Source organism: Canis aureus, chromosome 1 (assembly GCF_053574225.1).
Source record: "Canis aureus isolate CA01 chromosome 1, VMU_Caureus_v.1.0, whole genome shotgun sequence".
Classification (NCBI taxonomy): domain Eukaryota; kingdom Metazoa; phylum Chordata; class Mammalia; order Carnivora; family Canidae; genus Canis; species Canis aureus.
In genome coordinates this window covers 22,405,494-22,427,327 of record NC_135611.1, presented here as the reverse complement: position 1 = coordinate 22,427,327, position 21,834 = coordinate 22,405,494, and the positions used below count along the sequence as shown (strand labels likewise).

At 35.2% G+C, this 21,834-nt stretch overlaps 1 protein-coding gene and 1 non-coding gene across 8 annotated transcripts in view; one reads left to right on the top strand and one right to left on the bottom strand.

Moving 5' to 3' along the window:
• Positions 1–21,834, top strand: part of DCC (DCC netrin 1 receptor) — a 1,086,625-nt gene that overhangs the window by 871,295 nt on the left and 193,496 nt on the right. For all 7 annotated transcript variants that reach the window (XM_077892657.1, XM_077892647.1, XM_077892640.1 and 4 more), the window contains one exon: positions 19,453–19,594. In XM_077892657.1, coding sequence (XP_077748783.1) covers positions 19,453–19,594 — 142 coding nt within the window. The remainder of the gene's footprint in view (positions 1–19,452; positions 19,595–21,834) is intronic.
• LOC144289077 (U6 spliceosomal RNA) lies at positions 21,630–21,736 on the bottom strand. The gene has a single exon (XR_013357134.1). It is a non-coding gene; the product is annotated as a U6 spliceosomal RNA (small nuclear RNA).

Here is a 21,834-nt window from a genome sequence, read left to right as displayed (position 1 = left end):
AATCATCTCTGCGTGTTAACATCTCTCTATACTCTTCCTGCTATTCCCCGCTTTCAGGCCAATTTTTAAAATATTTATGTCTTTAAAGTGAGAAACAACAGAGTGAAATAGGGACTCTAATTTCATGTCTAAGTTAAGATATACACAGATGACGGTATTTAGTCTCTTGTTACTGAATTTGTGCAAGGAGCAAAAAAGACAGCTAATTAAACAAATGCTACTGAGTACAAAATTGAAAGGCCTGCACAGAATGACCCTAGTCATTAATCCTTTAAAAAAAAAAAAAGAAAATCAATGTGCAAAAAATGTTGTCTGGTGACTTCTGGTCGGTTACCTTTCTCAGAATATTCAGTGGCTATCTCCAATGATCTTTACATAACTTGCTAATGAACAAAAGAATAAGATGAGACACAAAAGAAGGAATTGGCAAGTCAGCGCTGACCTAATTATTGCAAAGTGAATGTTTTTACAACTGACCTGCAGGCAACTCAGGAGTGGAGAAATATTTTTGTTCTAGCATTTCAGTATTTCATGTGAATCATATTCAAGTTTAGAGCAAAAAGAAGGGGATTCAGCAAGAATTCATGAATAAAGTAAAACTTGAATTTAAAGGGTAGAAATATTTACCTGTTGGTTGGCTGTATCATGATCAACTAGGCTAGACAAGACAACATTGCCATCTGCTTGGTTACCAATGAGCATATTCTGATGTGTTCCAGAGAAGAAAAAAAAGAACTCTTTCTTTCTTTCTCTTTCTTTCTTTCTTTCTTTCTTTCTTTTCTTTCTTTCTTTCTTTCTTTCTTTCTTTCTTTCTTTCTTTCTTTCTTTCTTTCTCTTTCTTTCTTTCTTTCTTTCTTTCTTTCTTTCTTTCTTTCATCTTTCTTTCTTTCTTTTATTTCAGATTAAGTGTCTTCATGTAAGACATTGATTTAGAAAGGGATCACTGGTTTGATCCCTATTATTTTAAATATGTTCTCACAATTTTTCATGATATTTCAATATAATTTTGAAAGCAAGGACAATAGATAATAAGTGAAAATAAAAAATTAAAAGTAGGTCAAAAGATAACTTTTTAGTTATGCTTCTTTTGTTGTTTCTAGATTCTTCCTTCATACCATGATACAGAAATTAAGAAGGAAAATTAAGGGATCCTTGGGTGGCTCAGTGGTTTGGTACCTGCCTTTGGCCCAGGGTGTGATCCTGGAGTCCCGGGATCAAGTCCCATGTCGAGCTCCCTGCGTGTAGCCTGCTTCTCCCTCTGCCTGTGTCTCTGCTTCTCTCTCTCTCTGTTCCTCTCATGAATAAATGAATAAAATCTTTAAAAAAAGAAAGAAAATTAAATCATGGGCCAGTATTATAATTGTGTAATATATATGTATACACACACATATATATGCCATGATTATTACCTGTTTGATATTTACTTAAATTTATTTTTCATTAATGCTAATTATAGGCACACCCTGCTTCATCAACACCCGGTTTGATAACTTTATAGCTGCATGACCTACCCACAATGCCCTGCCCTCCTCCCAGATCTTGTGGACTCCATGCTTTTCTCTCCCTTTCAATACCCTCCCTCTCAACATACCCCTCTTTGTACCCTAGATATCTGAGGAGATCACATGGTGGAAGTTATGGAGAATCATAATTCAAATTGTTTTGTTGGGGGGGGTTACTACAATTTATCTCATTGAGTCTATGTAATCATTCTCTTTCTCACAGAACCCTTTCATTTTTCAGTTTCCTTCTTTTTTTTCTTCCAACTTTTGTCAGGATCCTCATTAGCTGTCACTCAGTCTATCTTGCATTCCTTTATGTCTTCCTTCACTGCACCTGTGAGCCCAAATCAGGCCCACACAATGTCTTTTAAGTGTAATGGAAATACTGTGGATATCCTGGTAACAAGGAAAAGGAAAGTGCTATGATTTGAAGTGAAATTTGATTAAATGAAGAATTAATTCCATTAAAATGCTTCTTTATTAATTAATACAACAACTACTGAATGTATTCTAAGTTCTAGACATCATTGTTGGCATTAGGGATCCAGTAGGAAAGTTTATGAGCTTAAGTTCTAAGGAGCTAAAAAAGACATTAATCAAATAAACCAATACATAACTGTGATGAGCACTATTAGAAAAAGCACAGGGGCCATGAATACATTACAAATATTCTCATTTAATTTTCTTAAGCTTAAATAAATAAATAGGCATATAAAATATTTTTATGAGATCTTTCATCAACTTCAACCTAATTCAACCATTCACTTGTATGCAATAGTTTCCCAACCTCTATTCCCCTGAAGAATACCCTGTGTAGGCGGGAACCATGTTTTGCCATCTAGTTTTGTTATACAAGAATCGTTTTTAAAAAGACTTGGATTGGAGCCTCCACAAATTTCCCATGGGCCTTATTAGAACTCTTAACCAACTGAGCTCTTTGCAGATGCTTTAGCCCCTAACCATACCTTACCTCCTAAATGTCCTCCAAAGAAGCACTTAAAAAGCAATGGGGGCATTATGTGGTCTCATTCATTTGGGGAATATAAAAAATAGTGAAAGGGAATAGAGGGGAAAGGAGAAAAAATGAGTGGGAAATATCAGAAAGGGAGACAGAACATGAGAGACTCCTAACTCTGGGAAACGAACTTGGGGTGGTAGAAAGGGAGGTGGGCGGGAGGTGGGGTGATTGGGTGATGGGCACTGAGGGGGGCACTTGATGGGATGAGTACTGGGTGTTATTATATATGTTGGCAAATTGAACACCAATAAAAAATAAATTAAAAAAAAAAAAAAAAAAGCAACGGGGTATAACTCTCCTGCTCTGTACACTGCCTCCTTCTGGAGGCCATGCTTAGTCCAGTCTGTCACCACTGCCATCTGCAAACATTTGTGAGTACCATAGGTACAGACCATCGTATCATGAATATGGGGGATAAAAATAGATTGTATTCAGGCTCCTCTGGAATATATTTCTCACTTCGAGGAAGACCTTCACATATAGTAGTTTTTCTCAGCTTTACAGAATTTCTTTAAATACAATATTGGTCCAGAGGGCTTAGTAGATACATATAAGAGAGGAAGTAAACTGAGAATTTGAAGTCAAGTGATGGGCATATTGGGGTCCTTTATACTAATCTAATTCTGTGATGCAATTATTTTTGTAACATCTTTATTGAGATATAATCCACATAGCATAGAATTCACCCATTTAAAGTTATGCATGTATCACCACAATTAATTATATAATGTTTGACCATCCCTAAAAAAAGTCCTTTATCCATTAGCAGTCACCCCTCATTTCACTCCTATCCCCTTCCTCCGTCAGCTGTAGGCATTCTCTAATTTTTGTCTCTAAGATGCACATTTCATATAAATGGAATACATCATGTGGTCTCTTGTGAGTGGCTTCTTTCAATTCATGTGATATTTTCATGGTTCATCCATGTTGTAGCATGTAATACTTCATTGCTTCCTATGGTCAAATAATATTACATTGTTTGGATTTTTGTTTATCCATTCATCAGATGGTGGGCATTTGTGTTGTTTCTACTTTTCTCTCTCTCTCTCTTTTTTGCTTATGAATAATGCTGCTATGAACATTTGTGTATAAAGTTTTGTGTGAATGTATGTTTTCATTTTTCTGGAGAATACCAAGAAAGAAATTGCTGAGTCATAGTTAATTCTACATTTAGCCTTTTGAGGAACTGTCACATTATTTTTCAAAACAGCTATACCAATTGACGTCCCTACCAGCAGTGTATGAAAATTCTAATTTCTCCACATCCTCACCAATATTGTTATTATCTGTCTTTTTGATATTAGCCATCCTGCTGATTGTGAAATGATATACTATTCTAATTTGGGATTTGCATCAGATGTTTTATAATAGAGTTTCAAAGAGGAACTATCAAATTCTTTGTTTAGAATAGTTATTTGCGCAAATACTTTATTTATACCAAAAAGGTCATAAAAAACATACTGTAGCTCATGCATCAATCAACTTTTTGAAGTCCTAACTCCTAAAAAAAATATGATATAATAGTATGCAACTGTGGAGAATTTTTTTTTTAAGTTTGGAGGAGTTGTTTGTTCTAATACCAGCACCTAATTTGCTACAAATCCTTAGAATGCCAAAATGAAAACACATGGTATTTGGCATAACAGGATGTTTGCAACCATGACTTAGTTTTATGATATTTTGGTTTAAAAAACTGACTTTCTCTTTTAAAAAAAAATTGTTTGAAATAACTATTTAGGTTCTTTTTGTGCCTAAGAAACGCAGTCCAAAATCTTTTTTGAAGATGATTGTTTTTGGGTATATCATATTCATGGCAAAGGATCAACATACCTTTCCATTTCTAAAACATAAATATTTAAAAATCAAGTTAGAAATGGGGCTCTCCTGTTATCTACTGTTACTTTGGATCTACTTTCTCATGCCCTTTGTTCTGATGGACAGTGGCATATTCTGAACTACCAGCATGTCTTCCAGGAAAATGGCAGATTAGTTACATTTAAAAGATCATTAGCTTCTCTCCATATAGTATACTTTAAGAAGAATCTCTTAACAGTGCTCAAGATAAAAACTTTAAAAATATTTTATTGAATTGGTTTTAATCTCATTTTAATAGACTAATTATTCTGGAATTGTTTTATTCTTTTCTTTATAATCCAATGGTACTCGTGCAGGTATCATTTTAAGTAATCAGCTATAGTGTAATCAGTAATTAAAATTATAGCCAACTACAGGTGCTGCTAATTGTTAATCAATTAGACACATAATGAATGCATATCTAATTGAAATACTGATTGAAGTATTGATAGCTACCCATAATTTTTTTTTCAAAAGTAAACTATCTCTTACTGTTCTTAAATTAGAATGAGTCATTGAGATGATGTTCCTAACTACTCTGAGTAGCTTCTTGGAACTTTAGTGAGAAATGGACCCGTTCTTTCTGCATGTATAAATAAAATTGGTGCAGTTGATCAGAATTGACCTGAGTGGCTGTTGAATAAGTCTGTGAATCTTAATAGGTTTATTTGCATATTAACGGGCAACATTCTGCAGATGGTTCTGTGGGCCCTGAGTATCTGGATTTGGCAAATTTGGGGACCATTATATAGGAATGTAACATTCATTAAACACTGATGGAATCCCTGTTTTGCCAGGAGGCTGCAGTTGGTATCACTGTCAACCTGGTGATCAGTCTTTACAGGAATTAATTAGCTCACATATTTATAGCAATTTGGTAGTTACAATATCTACATGACAAAAAAAGATTTGACATTTATTCTTCTTGAAAAATGATTGTTGACATTCACAAAACAGCCTAAAGCTTGGAAAAGAATACTTTTTCTTTACCATCAAAATTAAACATTATTCTGTACTTTCTAATCATTGAATCACATAGAGACATCTTAGCAAGAATAAGCAAAGACTGAGCAATATTGTTTGCATTTCATGCTTCATCAGATAACGACCATTCTAATTTAAAGACATAAACTCTGAATATAACGCCAAAATTTATTTAATCAAAAGGGAGCATAGTATGGTGCGTCCGTTAAGCTTAATAGATGCAGTCAGGCCCATCTACCAACAGTAGCATAGAATCTGTCACTGGGAAGGACCACGCTCTTCAAGGAGTGTTTTAGGTGAATATGACTCTGTTGTAACACCATGCCTGGAACATACTAGGCATTTGGGATGTTTGTTGAATAAACTAATAAAGCAATGCATGTAAATAATGGCAAGATTTGCTTTGGGCATTAATCCAAGGAGAACAGATGATTAGCAATTCAGAATGTTTTTTTAATTTTAATTTTTAAAATCAGCAATATAGTAATGAGAGCACTGAGCTCACCATTATTCATATGTCAATGATGTTTCAGATGTAAAAGCACAGAATCCACGTCTGTCGGCTGTCACAATTCACTTGTTAGGCTAAATAAGAATTTCCAAGTATAGTCTGGAATGCAGGGAAGAAACTTGGAAAACACACAATTTTAAAATTTTACTGCATATTTAAGAATGTGTGAAAATCTGAATATGATTTTTATCCAAAATAATAGAAGTAGAAAATGTAAGAACTGCTCTTTTATTATTTTAAGTGTATGGCTTATCATTTATTAACACATTGTACATGACATTGTTTTTAATTCAGTAACTCTGTTGATGCCTGGACATTCATGGTTTGTCGAGAAGTTTAAATAATAAATTATATTATTGGTCTGTCTTCTGGCATTACCTGAACATTGAAATTGAGAACAATTCCACTTACTCATTCTTAGAAGAAATATTTCTCAAACTTCCACTTCCAATAAGAGAGCACCACAAACACTTGTAATTGTGGAAGCAGCCAGCTGCTAATATGAGTTATGTGAATCTGACCTATAATCTCACCTGACATTTGGAACTCAAATATTTCTCCTTATTTCTCCAACACAATTAAAATATTTAGTCTCACTTCATTTTATGAGACATAAATAGCTATGTAAGTACTCTGTAATTACTGTATATTGTAACAAATGACCTCATAAATACATTGTAATGTCCCATGTAATTACATGGTAAGTCATGTCTTTGAGATAGTTGCTCTGAGATTGAAAGCCCGCTGGTTTCAGAGATTAATTACTTAGGGCCTAATTTGACAGTTTGCTTGAAGATATGCCTCTGTTAAATAGCCATTTCTGTATTTTTTTTAATTGTTTCGTAGTAACATTTTCCCTTATTTAATATAGACCCAGCTCTATGTGTTTATCCCTAAATATTTGGCATGCCTAAATTTTAATGTACATTAAAACATAGAGGGCATTATTTTGTATAGGATGAGATTCATTTGCATCATATTTATTCTATAAATATTAGATAGAATTGTTTCTGTGAAAACAGCTCTGGTTTTGTCACTAAAACCATTTTTAGTATGTAGCGTTGCAAAAAACTTTGGTTTTTATTCTCTTACTGGGCACTGTACAATCTTTAAGTAATATTTCATTTTTTAAAAGGCCAATTGGTGTATCATAATCATTTTAACATGACTGCATTATTGCAATACTGTGAGTCCCCACCGGTTATTTTTGATAACGCATTTTATCCCATATGTAAAAAAAACTTTCATTGGGTATAAATTAATATTCAAACTCTTATCTCTTGACTCAGCTGCTTAAATATTTGGTGAAATCAATTATTCTGAAGTTGCATCATTCACCCCACTGCTCAAATAGTATCTTGGTTTCCATGTTCTAAAACAAACCAACCAAAGAAGTGAGAAATAAGTAGACACTGTATTTTCTGTCTTAAATTGTATATTGGTCTATTTTCTTGTGTCTTTGAAGGGTGTAATTTTACATATAACTCTGCTGATGTATTTGTGTTCTGGCTTTCCTATCTCTAGTTCCTGCATCAAGGCTATTACATTGCTTTTAGTAGTTTTATTTAGTAGAAATGAATAGTCTGAGAAAGGACCTAGTGATCTGAAAGAGTTAATGAGCCTCCCTAAACATCCAGCTTACTTCCAGGGAATGACTTGGGTACTGGAGAATAAAGTCTATTGGTACTGACAAATTCTGAGATGTATTACTCGTAAGATTGCTTTATCATGAACTCCAGGGAACAACCAAATTGCTTTATCGTAATGGAATTTTGTCAAAATGTGAATACCTCCTAGAAATTACATTCCCAGTTTCTAGGACCTAGAATAAAACAGGCCTGGCTACTAGGCTATGCATAGCAAATTATCACATGAAAAAAAATGCTATTTTAAATCTAGGAGTTTTTAAAAGAAGATGCTAGATACGTACCAATTCTACCTTTCTTTTTTTTTATTCCCTTTAGTGTGGACTATAGTCTGTATTGGGGGGTGATTTTCTTGGTTGGTTTAGACATATTTGGTTAATTTTATTTAGTTGGCCAAGAAAGCCTGGCTAGCAAGAAAAAAAATAGTAGATTTTTTTTCTTCATTTTCTTCCAGTAATAGAGACACCATACATAGTTGCATACTGGAGAATCAACTCCAACAGGGTTTCTGTAATCAACAGAGAAAGCACCATTTCTACCATAAAGAAACCACCTCTTTACACATTGCACTGAATGGTCTTTGAGCAGCAAAGAAAGTTGTTTTCCAGGGAAATGTAATCTAATTGTTGTGGTCAGATGAAGTGTGTATGAAGATAATGTTGCCTCAATAAGAATCATTCATTCATTTATGTAGTTTTAGGTCTTTGATACACAATCATATAAACCAATGTGACCTGATAACTCATCAATTATAAAATGAAAAAATAATAATTAAAATAAGAGTAGGACTTTGTATTTTGCAGTGTTTTTACATTTCTAACCTCTTTCTCTCAACAATTAGGTGAAAGAAAGAGTAGTCCTGTGATGTACAATCGATGCAACTAGGTCAATGATTCCTAACATCACTTAGCAAATTAATGAACAGCTGAGAGTGGAACATTATGTTTTCTGTCATCCATCTTATTATACTTATTGAATATCTTTTATTTGCAAAATACTATTCTCTTTTTCTCTGAATGACAATTCAGAGCTGCATGCTAGATGGATTATCCAGCAAGATTTTTAAAGCATGAGCTATAAGACTAAGGAAGTCCCGAGGATAATTCCATCCACCTGTGCCTAGGATTTAAGCTTTACTTAAACTTTTGGAGATCATTTTTATTTTTTTTTTTTATTTTTTTTTTTTTGAGATCATTTTTAAAGAGATGACTAGTATTTATTGTGTAGAAAAGGTATGCAAAGTTGGGATCAGAGTTGAATTAGGGATCCCACTGGAAAAGAGTCTGTGGACCACACTTAGTGTCCCCTTTTCTTCTGATAGACTTTTGTGCCTCATCTTTAAATTACACAGGAAATTCATCTTAAATATTGCTTTGAAAGTATGCAAACTACTAACTTATTGGGCTGCAAATTACCAGTATACATGGGATCCCCTGCATCTCCATGGACAGTGATGGATTGATGCTATCACAATATAGATTTGGAAACCCATTTGACCTTAGTTTACTGATTCAATTCCCCTATGTAACTAAAATGAAGTAGGTTAGATAAGTGATTAGGTTCCCCTTTTTTCTTCCTTGGAATTGTGAAGGTTGAGCTCTCAGAATTAGATGAAAGGAACAGAGAAAAGTGGTGGCAGGTCAGTTTCCCAGCATCAAGTTAAGTTTAGCCCAGTTTACTTTAATCAAGAAATATAATAATGGAACATATAGGAAATGGAGCATATTTCAGAAGCCATTTCTCACTTTTTTAAAAAAATCTTGTATGTGCCCATAGCATTTTCCATGAAAAAGACAGCTCTGTGGGATGAATAGGGTGGAATTCAGACCCAGTGTCAGGAGGGCTGTGCCCCTAAATCAGGAGTAAGGAAGGTGACTAGGGATGTTCCTTCAGGAAGACTGGTCACAGTATCCAGACACAGAAGCTGTATCTGGTAGGTGGAGTCGGAAAGGGCTGACAAAGACTTTCAAGTGGTAAATCAGAAGACCAGGTTTGGGCAGTTCAGAGTATGAAAGCAGGTAATGCCTAGATTCAGAGAGGTAAGCACCTATTGTCAGGGAAGTCTGACAGCCTCAGAGATTCACAAAGGAGACACCAGCTCCTGGAGGACTCAGTCTTGGGTGCTTTGGAAGAACCAGGAAGATTGCCACCCGAAAAGAACATTGAGAAAGACGCATGTCAGCATCCCTGCCAGAGAAACCCAGTTACTAAAACCAAGACCCAAACCAAAGTGGATTTGCAGTATATGGCTTGAAGTTGAGCAACCTGAGAAAAAGTCCCAATGCACAACATAACCAGGAACAGGATTTTTCCAGAGTAGATCAAGTAGGTTTAATCTCCAGGTAGGAGTCCCACCAGCACTGTCTATGAGAATCCAGGGCCACCAGGGCAGAGATAAAAGGAAAACTATTTTACAACTAAACTAACCTACTGAAGAAACATTTATATTATTTCAAAGTCATTAAACAAGCTCACAACAGGCTAGATTTCATCATCAATGTTTCTTGCCTGGATTTAGCATGTAAAATTTTATTTAAAGTTGAGTATATTTCAATTTGTAGGTAAACACTTTTATTGTTGCACTAATACTTAACTTAGACTTGAGTGGTACTAAGAGACCTCACTCTGGAAATGTGTCACACAAAGTATTTGCTAACAGGGATTTATGTCATTTTGGATAACAGTTGCCTACATGAACTCAAGAATGCCAATTTTAGTATGCTACCCAGTTTTTTACTTCACTTATCACAAGAGATTGCATATTTATGATAGTGAAGTGAAAACATGTCAAATCTGCAAGAATAGTATATAACTACAGAAAAATATATATAGAACTTCATTATATTTTATTGACATTTTATCAAATCAATACTCTGTCAGTCCCATAAAGCATATAAGTTTATAAAAAGGCAAAACACTTTTTGGAAATTATTCACACAATTATACACATAATAAAATTCAAAATACTGTTTAATTGGTGAATTGAGTTCTATTCCAGTTTGAAATTCAATTTAGTTCATTTTTGCACCAATGAAATATTTACCAAGTATTTAGATAAATATCAAAGGTTAAATATTAAATGTTATTGTGTAAGTTTGATATTATTAAAGTATCATTTATTCTAAGTGATAAAATTAGAAAACATCCTTCCCAGCCCTAACTAGAATATTATTAATATGGGTAGCCTTTGTTGATACTATTGGAAGGTCTAGTAAACTTTTTTTTTTTTTTCTGAAAGTGTATTGTTTTTCAGACAACCTTATCCCAGTAAGTGCATTATCATCTACTAAGTTGCTTACGCCAGAAACCTGAGTCAATGCTGATGAATTTTCCTTCTTTACACCTGACATTCCATCATGGTGTCCTGTCAAGTCTACCTCCTAAAATATACATAGCATTTCTTCACTTTTTCACATTCCTCTAGTCTCCACTGTATTCCAACTTCTCTTTACCACCCATGCCAGAAAGTTCTATGGACTACCCCAAGAAATGTGAATAGAGCTACAGACTAAATTGCTCAGTGAATATTCATGGAAGAAAAGGAGTTTAAGGGGTGTTATTAGGTAACTTATCTCTCTCAATGCTCCTGATGTGCAGAAGAAAAATTGTTGAGTCAGTATAAAAGTAAGTCCACATTCCAAGCATCATTGTAGGACAGGGTCTTCCTTGCTTGATTCCCTCGGACCCTTGTTTACTTTTGCCTTAATTCTCCCTCTATCCATCTCTTAATCTTTTGACCTCTTGCCTCACTCTTTTTCCTCCTTCCCTCCCTTGAAGTTCCAAGCATGTTCCCATCCCATCTTCTCCTTTAATCCACACTACAATCCTTTGAGGTAGGATCGCTTGCTTATACTGCAGATGAGAAAACTGACTCAGAGAACCTAGTTGGTCCATTGATTGAGCAGAAAGGTAACTGAATTGGTGTGAGTGGTGACATCTGGAGGCAGGGGGACCAATTAGTCAGCAGTGGCAATATTCTGGGCAATGATAATTAAGGTCTGAGGGCAGTGGCAGAAGGAATGTAAATAAGGAGACAGATGAGGGATACAGTAAAAAGGGACTCTTTAAAAATGCCAATGGGCACTCTTTAATAAAAAGCTATAGGGCTTCATGAGTACTGAAAGCATATTTCATTCTTCAACATGAAGTTCAAGAAGTCACCAGAAATACAGAAGAGAAATACGGGGAAGAGTTCAAAACTTATTTTCAATTAAATTTCAAGATCCTTAGATTCCCGCTGTTCTGGCCAAGGCATTTTTATTTGCTGCAAGGACCTTCTTTCAAATGGTGCCCTTCTAGGGAATGTCATCCAGATGAAACCACTTAAAAAAAAAAAAAAAAAAAAGGAAGGCTCTTCGCTACAGTCCCTGAATATGTTTGGACTGGGGCTTGTCTTCCTCTGCAGTCCACTCGAGAGAGTAAAGCAAAATGTCAGTGTGCAGTGGGATATGTGAAATTAAAAAGAGAAGCTATGAAATGTGGCTTCTGAGGAAAATTTAGGGAAAACAGGCATCAACCTCTTTGACCTCAGCCACAGCAACTTCTTGCTGGGGTGGTGGACTTATCAATTTTTTTTCTCTGTTTTGTTACATACTACTCATATGCTAGAGTAAAGGAAAAGGAAAGAAATGAATTAATGGAGTCTATGGAAAGGATAATACCTCACTAAATAGAACAGTGTTATCTCAAAAAGTTAGAAAATAATGGTCAAGGATATCTTTCCTTTTCGGTCAGTAAACCTAACCATTCCCATCATGCTAATTTGGAAATTAATTCATTTTTGTGATAATCATAAAGGAGATGGTAGGATCTGGGGAAGCTAAATATTGCAGCTCTTCTTTTATTTCAAATCTGAAAAAATAAAGTGAAATTAATCCTTGATTCAAGATAGAACACTGGCAACAGCTTGAACAGAATTTAATTTCACCCTCTCAAGTGATGAAAAAACCAAAAGTCAAGTCACAGCTATTAGAATTGATTTTTCAAGGTCATGTTTTAAGTATTTTTAATGAAAATAATTACCAGGCTTACCCATGAACACTAGGTACAAGAATGTTCCCATAACAGTGAGGGCTTTAGGTGGCTTTGTGAGGAAATGGGCGATGAAGTCTGAACTACTGAGCCCTGAATGAACTGGTCCTGTACAGAAAATAATATATATTATTGCCACTGAATATGAAAAATTTACTGAATACTTTCAATTAATTTCCCAAAACAACGTAATTTGGGACAACTAGCCATATCTGCAGAAGGAGAACCTACAAGGAAAGAATTTGACCATTAGAGCCTTTGCCATCTGCTGGTGCTTGCTTGAAATCAATGGGAAAGCATAAAAGATGCTAATAAACCTAGCTGCTGCCCATCTATGGAAATGAATACAAGTGATGAAATTACGTCCAAAGATGAATGATAACTATTGAGGGTCTTTGCCTCCTGGTGTGTAGAGCGTATAACTGATTCTATTAATTAATCGCTGCTAGGCATCGATATTAAGGTATTGGCTATGTGGGAATAATTTATATAATCATTGAAAATCCTCAAATATGATCAAGAAAAATTATTATCTGTCAAAAACTAAGTATTGCTCATGTAATCATTAGTATAATTAGTTCTCCAGGCTTATCAAGTGATTTACAACCATTTGTAGACATACTAAAGCATAATTATTCTCCTTGTTTCAATCTGTGCATTGAGATTAGGGTCATTTATAAGACTTGTAAGAGGTCACTCAACAGAGACACAGCAAAGTAGTGACTGGAAATCATAAGGCTCTACCTCTTGGTCAAAGTTTAATGTTTTTATTTGTATTTTGTTTTCTACTTGAATTTATTTTTGACTTGAAAAAATAAACTCGTAGTCCTTAGAAAATAACCCTTTTTGATTTGCCAAGTGCTACTTATGGGAAGGCTGATTGGATGTATTAAAAACCAATTATTTAAATTCAGATTTCATTCCTTTCAAGAATATTTTGTTAGAGAATTTAGGTAAGTAGAATTGCCAAGTAGAAATTCTATGATTATTTTAGCATAAGATAACAAAAACGTTGGATAGTACAAGATGACTTATCCCCATTCATTTAACTCTGTGCCTCAATTTTCTCTTCTGTAAAATTGTAATAAAATCTGTCATGGCTACCTTAAAGCACTGAAAAATAAAAGTAAGATAACTAGTGGAGTAAGGTGTTCATCAAAGCTGATTTTCCTTATTAGTTTCTAAAACACTTGAGAACAAAGAACACGTCCATGCGTGTGCATACATATGTGTGGGAGGAGGAGGATGCAGAGAAGGGGTGGTGAGGGTATGTGTATTTAAGGCTATGTATTCTTTGGGGTCCAGGGGCATTATATTAGTATTTTATTCATTAGTTTGTCTCTTTAGCCACATGCCTTAAATGAGCACACTATGTCTCCTTGGCATGTCCCAAAAGACTTTTAACCTTTTTCCAATCTACCTTTCCATTACATTGTCCTATATGTCACATTTGCTCTAGCCATTAAGGGACTACTTGACCTTCGCTTGGAGGTGCTGTACATTGTCATGAAATCTTGAGCTTGCTCTTGATATTCCCTTTGTCTTACATATCTTTTCTATCCCTTCCATAAAGTTCTACTTATATTTGAAATCTTTCTTTTTTTTTTTTAAATCTTTCTTGATTCATATTTAAGTCTTTTTTGACCATGTGAAACAGCATTAGTTTCTCCCTCTATTTTATTTCCACTGTATTTTCTGAGACTCTGTTTTAGCCTTTAACACTTTGTGTTTTCGTCAACAGTTTGTGTCTATTTCCTCAACCAGGATGGATATACTATGGCTTATCTGGATGCTTCTATTGTCCCAAAGATCTGTTACACAACAGAGATTCAGTTAACATATTTTAAATGGATAATAACTGAATGGATTAGACTTTCAGCCTCTTGAACTCCCATGAGAGGCAATATTAAGTAGTAAAGAATGCCAGCTTCAAAGTCACATAGTCTCAGTTCAAATCCTACCTCTATCACTTGGTGGCCATATAGATTCAAGGTACTTACTAATGTGTGTCCTAATTTACATGCTTGTACAAAAAAAGGAACAATAGATCTTAACTCATAGGGTCATTATGAGGGTAAAAACCATAACTCACATGGATATATAAGGTCCTTAGACCATTCCCAGAAACAAAATATTGTTAACAAATATTTCTGAGTGTGGCATTTAGCCTGTCACATTTAAAGGGTAATGAGGGTGAGATAAATGGTCTCAGTAGTACCATACTCTTTCATATATATTCTGACTTAAATCATGAGATTAATTCTACCTAGCGAGGTTCCTCTGTAATTATTAAAATGTATTTGTTGAATAATTACACTTGATCCTTATTATTTCCAGAGTTTGTATTTACAGAATCACCTACTGCTAAAATGTATTTATAACCGCAAATCAATACCCACAGTACCTTTCCAGTCATTTGCCGATTTACACACACACACAACCATGAAACAATCTGAGTTTCCAGAAGCACACATTCCCAGCTGAGGTTGAATGAGGAGACACTCTGTCTTCTTGTGTTGTAACCACATGTCCTTTGGGCGGTCAGATAAATGTCACTTTTTTGGGGCATTTAATTATTTAGTTTTGCTTTCTGTTGGTGATTTTGCTATATGCTCCCCAAGCATAATGCTGACGTGCTGTTTAGTATCACTTATTGCAAGAGACTGTGACGTGCTTTAGGGAGAAAATCCATGTGTTAGATAAACTTCATTCTGGCATGAGGTATAGTGCTATTGGCCATGAGTTCAATGTGAATGTATCAACAACAATATTAGATATCTTTAAACAGATAGATACATAAAACAAGGTTATGTATTGATGAATTGAAAAAATGTAAACAAAAGCTCTTAAGAACCTAAACCTATGTTTTCCCTGGGAGCAATATTACAATATTTACAAATTCAGTGTTTGCAGCAGCATTATAGAACATGGCTCCTGCAAATCACAAGAATTGACTGTAGTTGGCATGTCATTGACATTTTAAAAATACTTGGCCAAGTAACTGACTTTACACAGCTTTTTAAAAATCCTTTTATAAAGGCACTTACTCATTTGTAGAGCAATAGCTAATTTGTGGGATGCCTGGGTGGCTCAACAGTTGAGCGTCTGCCTTTGGCTCAGGACGTGATCACAGGCCCCGGGAACCAGTCCCACATCAGGCTCCTTGCCGGGAGCCTGCTTCTCCCTCTGCCCATGTCTTTGCCTCTTTCTCTGTGTCTCTCATGAGTAAAAAATAAAATCTTTTTAAAAAAATAGCTAATTTGTAGTAATCTACATCTATCTCCCTGGAGAATACTGTCCTGCCTCTGCTGTACTTTCACATGATTGAAACAATATCAAAGCATTCTAGGGGTTGTGGGCCAGGGACTCAGAAATCCATTCCTTGACTTTATGTCTGGCCTGTTTCTGACAGTCATTTATTTCTACCACCTCAAAAGAACAATTTCATGTGTCTATTTAAAAAATTAATTTAGGGGTCTTGGGTGGCTCAGTCGGTTGTGTCCAACTCTTAATTTCAACTCAGGTCAGGATCTCAGGGTCATGAGATCAAGCCCCTCCAATGGGCTCCACGCTTACCCATGAGTTGGCGTGATATTCTCTTTCCCCTTCTCCCTCTGCCCTTCCCCCCTCACACACACAAAAAAAATCAAATAAACACATAAATAAATAAAATCCTTTAAAAATAATTAAATATTCATCAAGGTATTCTGTGTTCATTATTTTTTTCAAATAGATTTGTAACTAAAACCAATGGACTCTTCCCTCCCCAAACCCCATTCCCACTAGCATGTTCATCGGTCTTTCTTTTCTGGAATTTACCACCGTGTTTTTCAATAATGTGTTCAAGTAAATGTCCCTTAATTCCTTAGCTTTAATTCACCAGTTTTAGATACCACCTACTGGTTTATTTTTATGTCAGGATTCGGCACTCTTGTATACTTCTGTTCATATTCTCCTTCCCCAATCTTCTTCCTTTTATTCTCCTTCTACTCTTCCTTGTCCTCATCTTCATTTTCATTCTAGTCTTTTTTCTTCTCTAAGGTGTACTTAATTAAAGTGAAATGCACAAATCTCCAGTATTTATTTCTATGAATGTATTATTTCACTAGGGATGCCATAGCAAACCCCACCAAGGAGGAAACCTAAGCAAACCACAGATAGTTGTTTTCTCAGGGTTCTGGAGGCCAAAAGATCAAGATCAAGGTATCAGCAGAGTTGTTTTTTCTGAGTCCTCTCTCCTTGACTTACGAATGGATCTATTCTTCCACTGTCTTCACAAGGGCTTCTGTGTGTGTCTCCAAATCTCCTTTTCTTATAAGGACACCAGTCATGTTAGATTAGGTCCCATGCTAATGGACCTCATTTAACCTAACAATTTCTCCAAAGTCCCTACCTCCAAATACACTCAAATTCTCAGCTACCAATGATTAGAACTTCAACATGTGAATTTGGGGCCGGGGCACAATTAAGCCCATAATGATATATTTTGACAATTATATCCACTCATGTAACAAACATGAAATAGGGGATCCCTGCGTGGCTCAGTGGTTTAGCACCTGCCTTCGGCCCGGCCCAGGGCGTGATCCTGGAGTCCCGGGATCAAGTCCCGCATCAGGATCCCTGCATGGAGCCTGCTTCTCCCTCTGCCTGTGTCTCTGCCTCTCTGTCTCTGTTTCTCTCATGAATAAATAAATAAAGTCTTAAAAAAAAAAAACATGAAATAAAGATGCAGAATGTTTCCATCACCCTAAAAAGTCTCCTTCTTCACATAGCCAATCAATCCCCCAGTACGACTGCCATGGGAAACTGATGGTCTGCTTTGTATTACTATAAATTAGTTTTCTTATTCTTGAATTCCGTATAAATAGAATTAAATAGTACAGTATGTACTCTTTTGAGTCTATGTCTCCTTATACCCAATCTTACATCACATTAGAATTTTCTTCACTATATTCCTGAGAATTCCATATTTTTAATTCTGTTTTGGATTCTCTGTTTCTTGGATTTCAAATCTTTTTCTCCCTGTTTGTACTCTCATTTTCCTGAAGCATAACCTCATTAGCCTCCTGATAAAGGGAATACAGATGGATACCTTTGAAACCATGTATTTTTGAAAAGTTCCTATACTTGTACTTATATAAGCATTTATTTTTATACTTGTGTTATATTTTCTTTAAACTTGATAATTTGTTTGTATAGCCCTGGAATTCTAGGTTTAAAATCTTTAAGATTAGAATTTTATAAGTGCTGTTCTGTTGTTTTCTAACTTCGAATATCATTGAGAAATTTGACTCCTTACCATATTTACTTCTGATCATTTTTTATGTGACCTTTTTTCCTTCCATTCTGGAAGCTTTTGGATCCTCTCTCCCTTATGAGGCTGTAGTATTCGCAGTAATGTGCCTTAATGTTGGTTTTTTTTTTTTCATGCATGATGTCAGACATTTCATAATCCCTTTTAGACTGAAGTCTCAAATCTTCAAGGTTTTTATAGTGGAGAAGGGTTTTTGTATCTATTCTTTGCTAATTTTCTGCCGTCTATTTTTCCTGTTTTTTTTTTTAAATTATTATTTCCTTTTATTAGTTGGATGTTGGAAATTATGGACTAAACTTCTATTTTCTTATCTTCTCTCTCCAGTTTTCTATGATCATCTTTTTACCCCCACTGAATTTTAGGAAATTTCTCTTTAATTTATCTTCCAACTTATTTATTGAATATTTAACTGGTTCAACCAAATTATAAATGTCATAACATTTTAAAAGAATATTTCATTTTTTCTGTATTTTTATTCCTTTCATGAATGTAATATTTTCTCTTGGATTATCTGGGTTATGACAGCTTCTTGGATCCTTTCTTTGCTCTAAGCATCAGTGCTGTTTTTTTCAAGGGCCATTATGTTCTTAACGTATTTTTTCCTCTTTTATACTAAAGGCTTTTTTAAAAATGTCTGGTAGTATTAAGTTGTTGGTTTACATTAAAATGAAATATGTACTAAAAAATGATTGCAAAGTGCAAATTCTAGTGCATGAGTGGGGGTTATTAAGTGGGAGCCTCATTATTGGGGGATTAATCAGAAACCTGGCTGTTGTTTTCTCTAGGGCCAAACTTATAATTTTCTCTAGAGAATTATTACCTGATATTTTTCCTGAGGAATATACACCTGGTTGTCATTACTCTGAATGCAGATGAAGACGACTTTGGTGTCTTTGACTTAATAAGTCAAAAATTAGTTCCTTGCCCTCATCTCTTCTAGCTTCTGTGCCTGATATCTGAATCTGTGGATTCTGTTTCAATATCCCTCGAGGAAAAAATTCCAAGCTACTTCCAGGTCGCTGAGGGTCAGTAGAGTGATTTTACTGGATGTGGGTAGGACTTTCAATCCATCTTTTATTTCAGAACCATGTTTCAGTTTTGTCTTTAAAGGTATTTTGGAAGCAACAATTTCTAGTCCTCCCTGACCTTTGCCATGCAAATCACCTTGTTTTTCATTAATACCTCTTAAGGGGTAATTTAAGTTTCATCTTTCTCCTTTGCCTCAGCCACCACACTTCTCTTAGATTGCACCCCTTAAATATTTGTTAACATCCCTCATCCATTAGACTCCTATTCTCTATTTCCTTATAGCTTTATATCCTTTAGAATATTTTACTGTCATTTTAGTGGTATTTACAAAGGAGAGGTAATAATGCATGTAATCAATCAAATGAATTGTGTGTTTTTGTCAAAATTACACAAAGAGGAGTACTGTCAGATTGTAAGAATGGCTTTAATTTGCTTCTATGGGGTAATCACTAGCATTTCCTGCCTCTCCACTTTATTTGTACTTAGGCTTGGGTCATTTCTTTAACCTCATCCTGTTGTCCTAACTTTCTTCAATGTTTTAATTTATATGTATTATTTTGCAGAGTATCAAGGTAAGCTGGCTGCCTCCTCCATCAGGAACACAAAATGGATTTATTACTGGCTATAAAATACGACACAGAAAGACGACCCGCAGGGGTGAGATGGAAACTCTGGAGCCCAACAACCTCTGGTACTTATTCACAGGTCAGTGTTCACATGGTGTAGTATTTCAAGATTTTGATGAATTAAATGCTTTGGGAATAAAATACACTCTTACTTCCAGGGAACATTCTTTTTTTTGTTTCCCGACAGGTGACATTTATTGTTCTGAACAAGAATAGCCTCTGTATTTTTAACTTGATATTCTCTAAAATGCTTTCAGTACATATTTTGCTTCTGGATCATCCTCTTAATAAATATATCAGATTTTTGAAATCCATATTAGTTTCTCAGCGTTGATGATCCAACAACAGCTCCTCTTGTCAAATAACTTTTAACTTTAATAACTTTAAAAAGCCATCTAATCAAATGGTTCCAAGTTTAAGTCACTCTGGCCCCTCTCCCCCTAATCTCCAGCAATGAGGAAGGGGTTGGAGAATGTGGAAAAGGGTATTTTGGGAAATAAACTGATTATTCTACTTTCCATAAACATAAAATTAAATTCACTTTTTGTAGCAATATTGGTGGAACTCAGAGTAAATCAAACTTCTTTATGACAATTGGATTCAGTTTCATTGCGGTATTTAGATAATATGTATTTCATTTTATAAAATGAATAATCCAGTAATCCACTATTGGAACCCTTAATTCATATCAGCCAGGTTCTTAGAAAACAGAGTCTGAAGTGTGCTTTCAAGGTAATACCTGTGGGGGTTGCGAGCCCAGGAAAGCACCAGTGAGGGATCAAAGAAAGTGAGCCGGGGAGAAAAAACATCAATGATTGTGGCGTATCTTTCAGCTGGCCAAAAGTGTAGGGCAAACGTGGTGTTTTCATGGCTTCCTGGGGTCTCCTCAGAGGCCTCATAAAGTACATGAAGTGCTGTGTATCATAATCGATGGCTGGATAGAACTCAGAGCAGTTCGTCTCTTGCCTATCATTGGTCAAAGTCTACCAATTACCAATAGGCTGTTACCTATTCTGTACCTCCAAACAGCACCTGAGTAGTCAGAGCATTTGGAATTCTCTCCTTGTTATTAGTAAGTACTTCACGTGGTGGTGGCTTGGTCTAGGGTAGCAGCAATACTCAAGAGGGCTTTATAGCTAAGAAAAGCACGAACTATTGCCAGGGACTTGGGAAGCAAAGCATATAGCAGTGGCTCATGATAAGAACTGGTGGGTGAAGTTGAGCAAACCTGGGTCCGGGGAAATATACAAACTGAAACTCATACCTTACAGCTCATAGATAAAGTATCACTGCAAGTGAGAAAAGAAGAAAGTAACTCTTTATTTACTCCTTTCTCTATACCAAGTATTCACTAAATCTTCATTTGAAATCATAGTGCACACACACAGACACAACACATACATTTTAAGCTACCTGTTCAGCCCACACTCTGAGCCTTGATCAAAACCTGTTTTTTTACCTCTGCTTTTTGCTTGTTTGTTTGCTTGTTTTTGTCTTTTATGCCTATAAAATGTTAGCATGATGGTGAGAATGCTTCCAAGGTAGGTTGTCAAAAATAACATTATTTGTTTTATGTCTGAACAAAATCTCTTAGGCAGGTATTGTTGCCTATCAGCGGAAGTTATGACTCTAGCACATCATTTTAAAAGCTTAAGAAAAGCTGAGATACTATGGCTTTTTTATGGATGAAATTATGGGGAGAAGATAACAATAATTTAAGTTGAGGTGAGGTATATGTGCTCAAGGGGATACTTAGTACCACATGTAGTTTATTTTGAAAGAAATCACCAAGATTGAAAAAAAACCTTGCTGAAAAGTTTTTAGTATAATTCTTAAGATATAATATTAGACTAGAAGAAGAGCCTGTATGGATAATTATATCCAAGCCTTTCCACCCCAGTTTTATTGAGGTATAATTGTCATGTATCGCTGTGTAAGTTTAAGGTATACAACATAATGGTTTGACTTGTGTTTATTGTGAAATGATTGTCACTTTCAGCTTAGTTAGCAGCCATTATCTCATGTAGATACAATAAAACAGAAAAGGAAAAAAAAATCTCCTTGTGATGAAAACTCTCAGGATCTACTTTCTTGAAATTTTGATCTATATCATAAAAAATGTGGAATACTTTATGAATTTGAAAGTCATCCTTATACAGGGGCTGTGCTAATCTTCTCTGTATCACTCCAGTTTTAATATATGTGCTGCTGGAGCAAGCACCATGCCTTATTTTTTGGTAGATATTGCCATTTGAAGTCCTGAAACCTTTTTAAAAATCACCCTCCTTCTCAAATGAAAACGATTTAAGATATAAAATA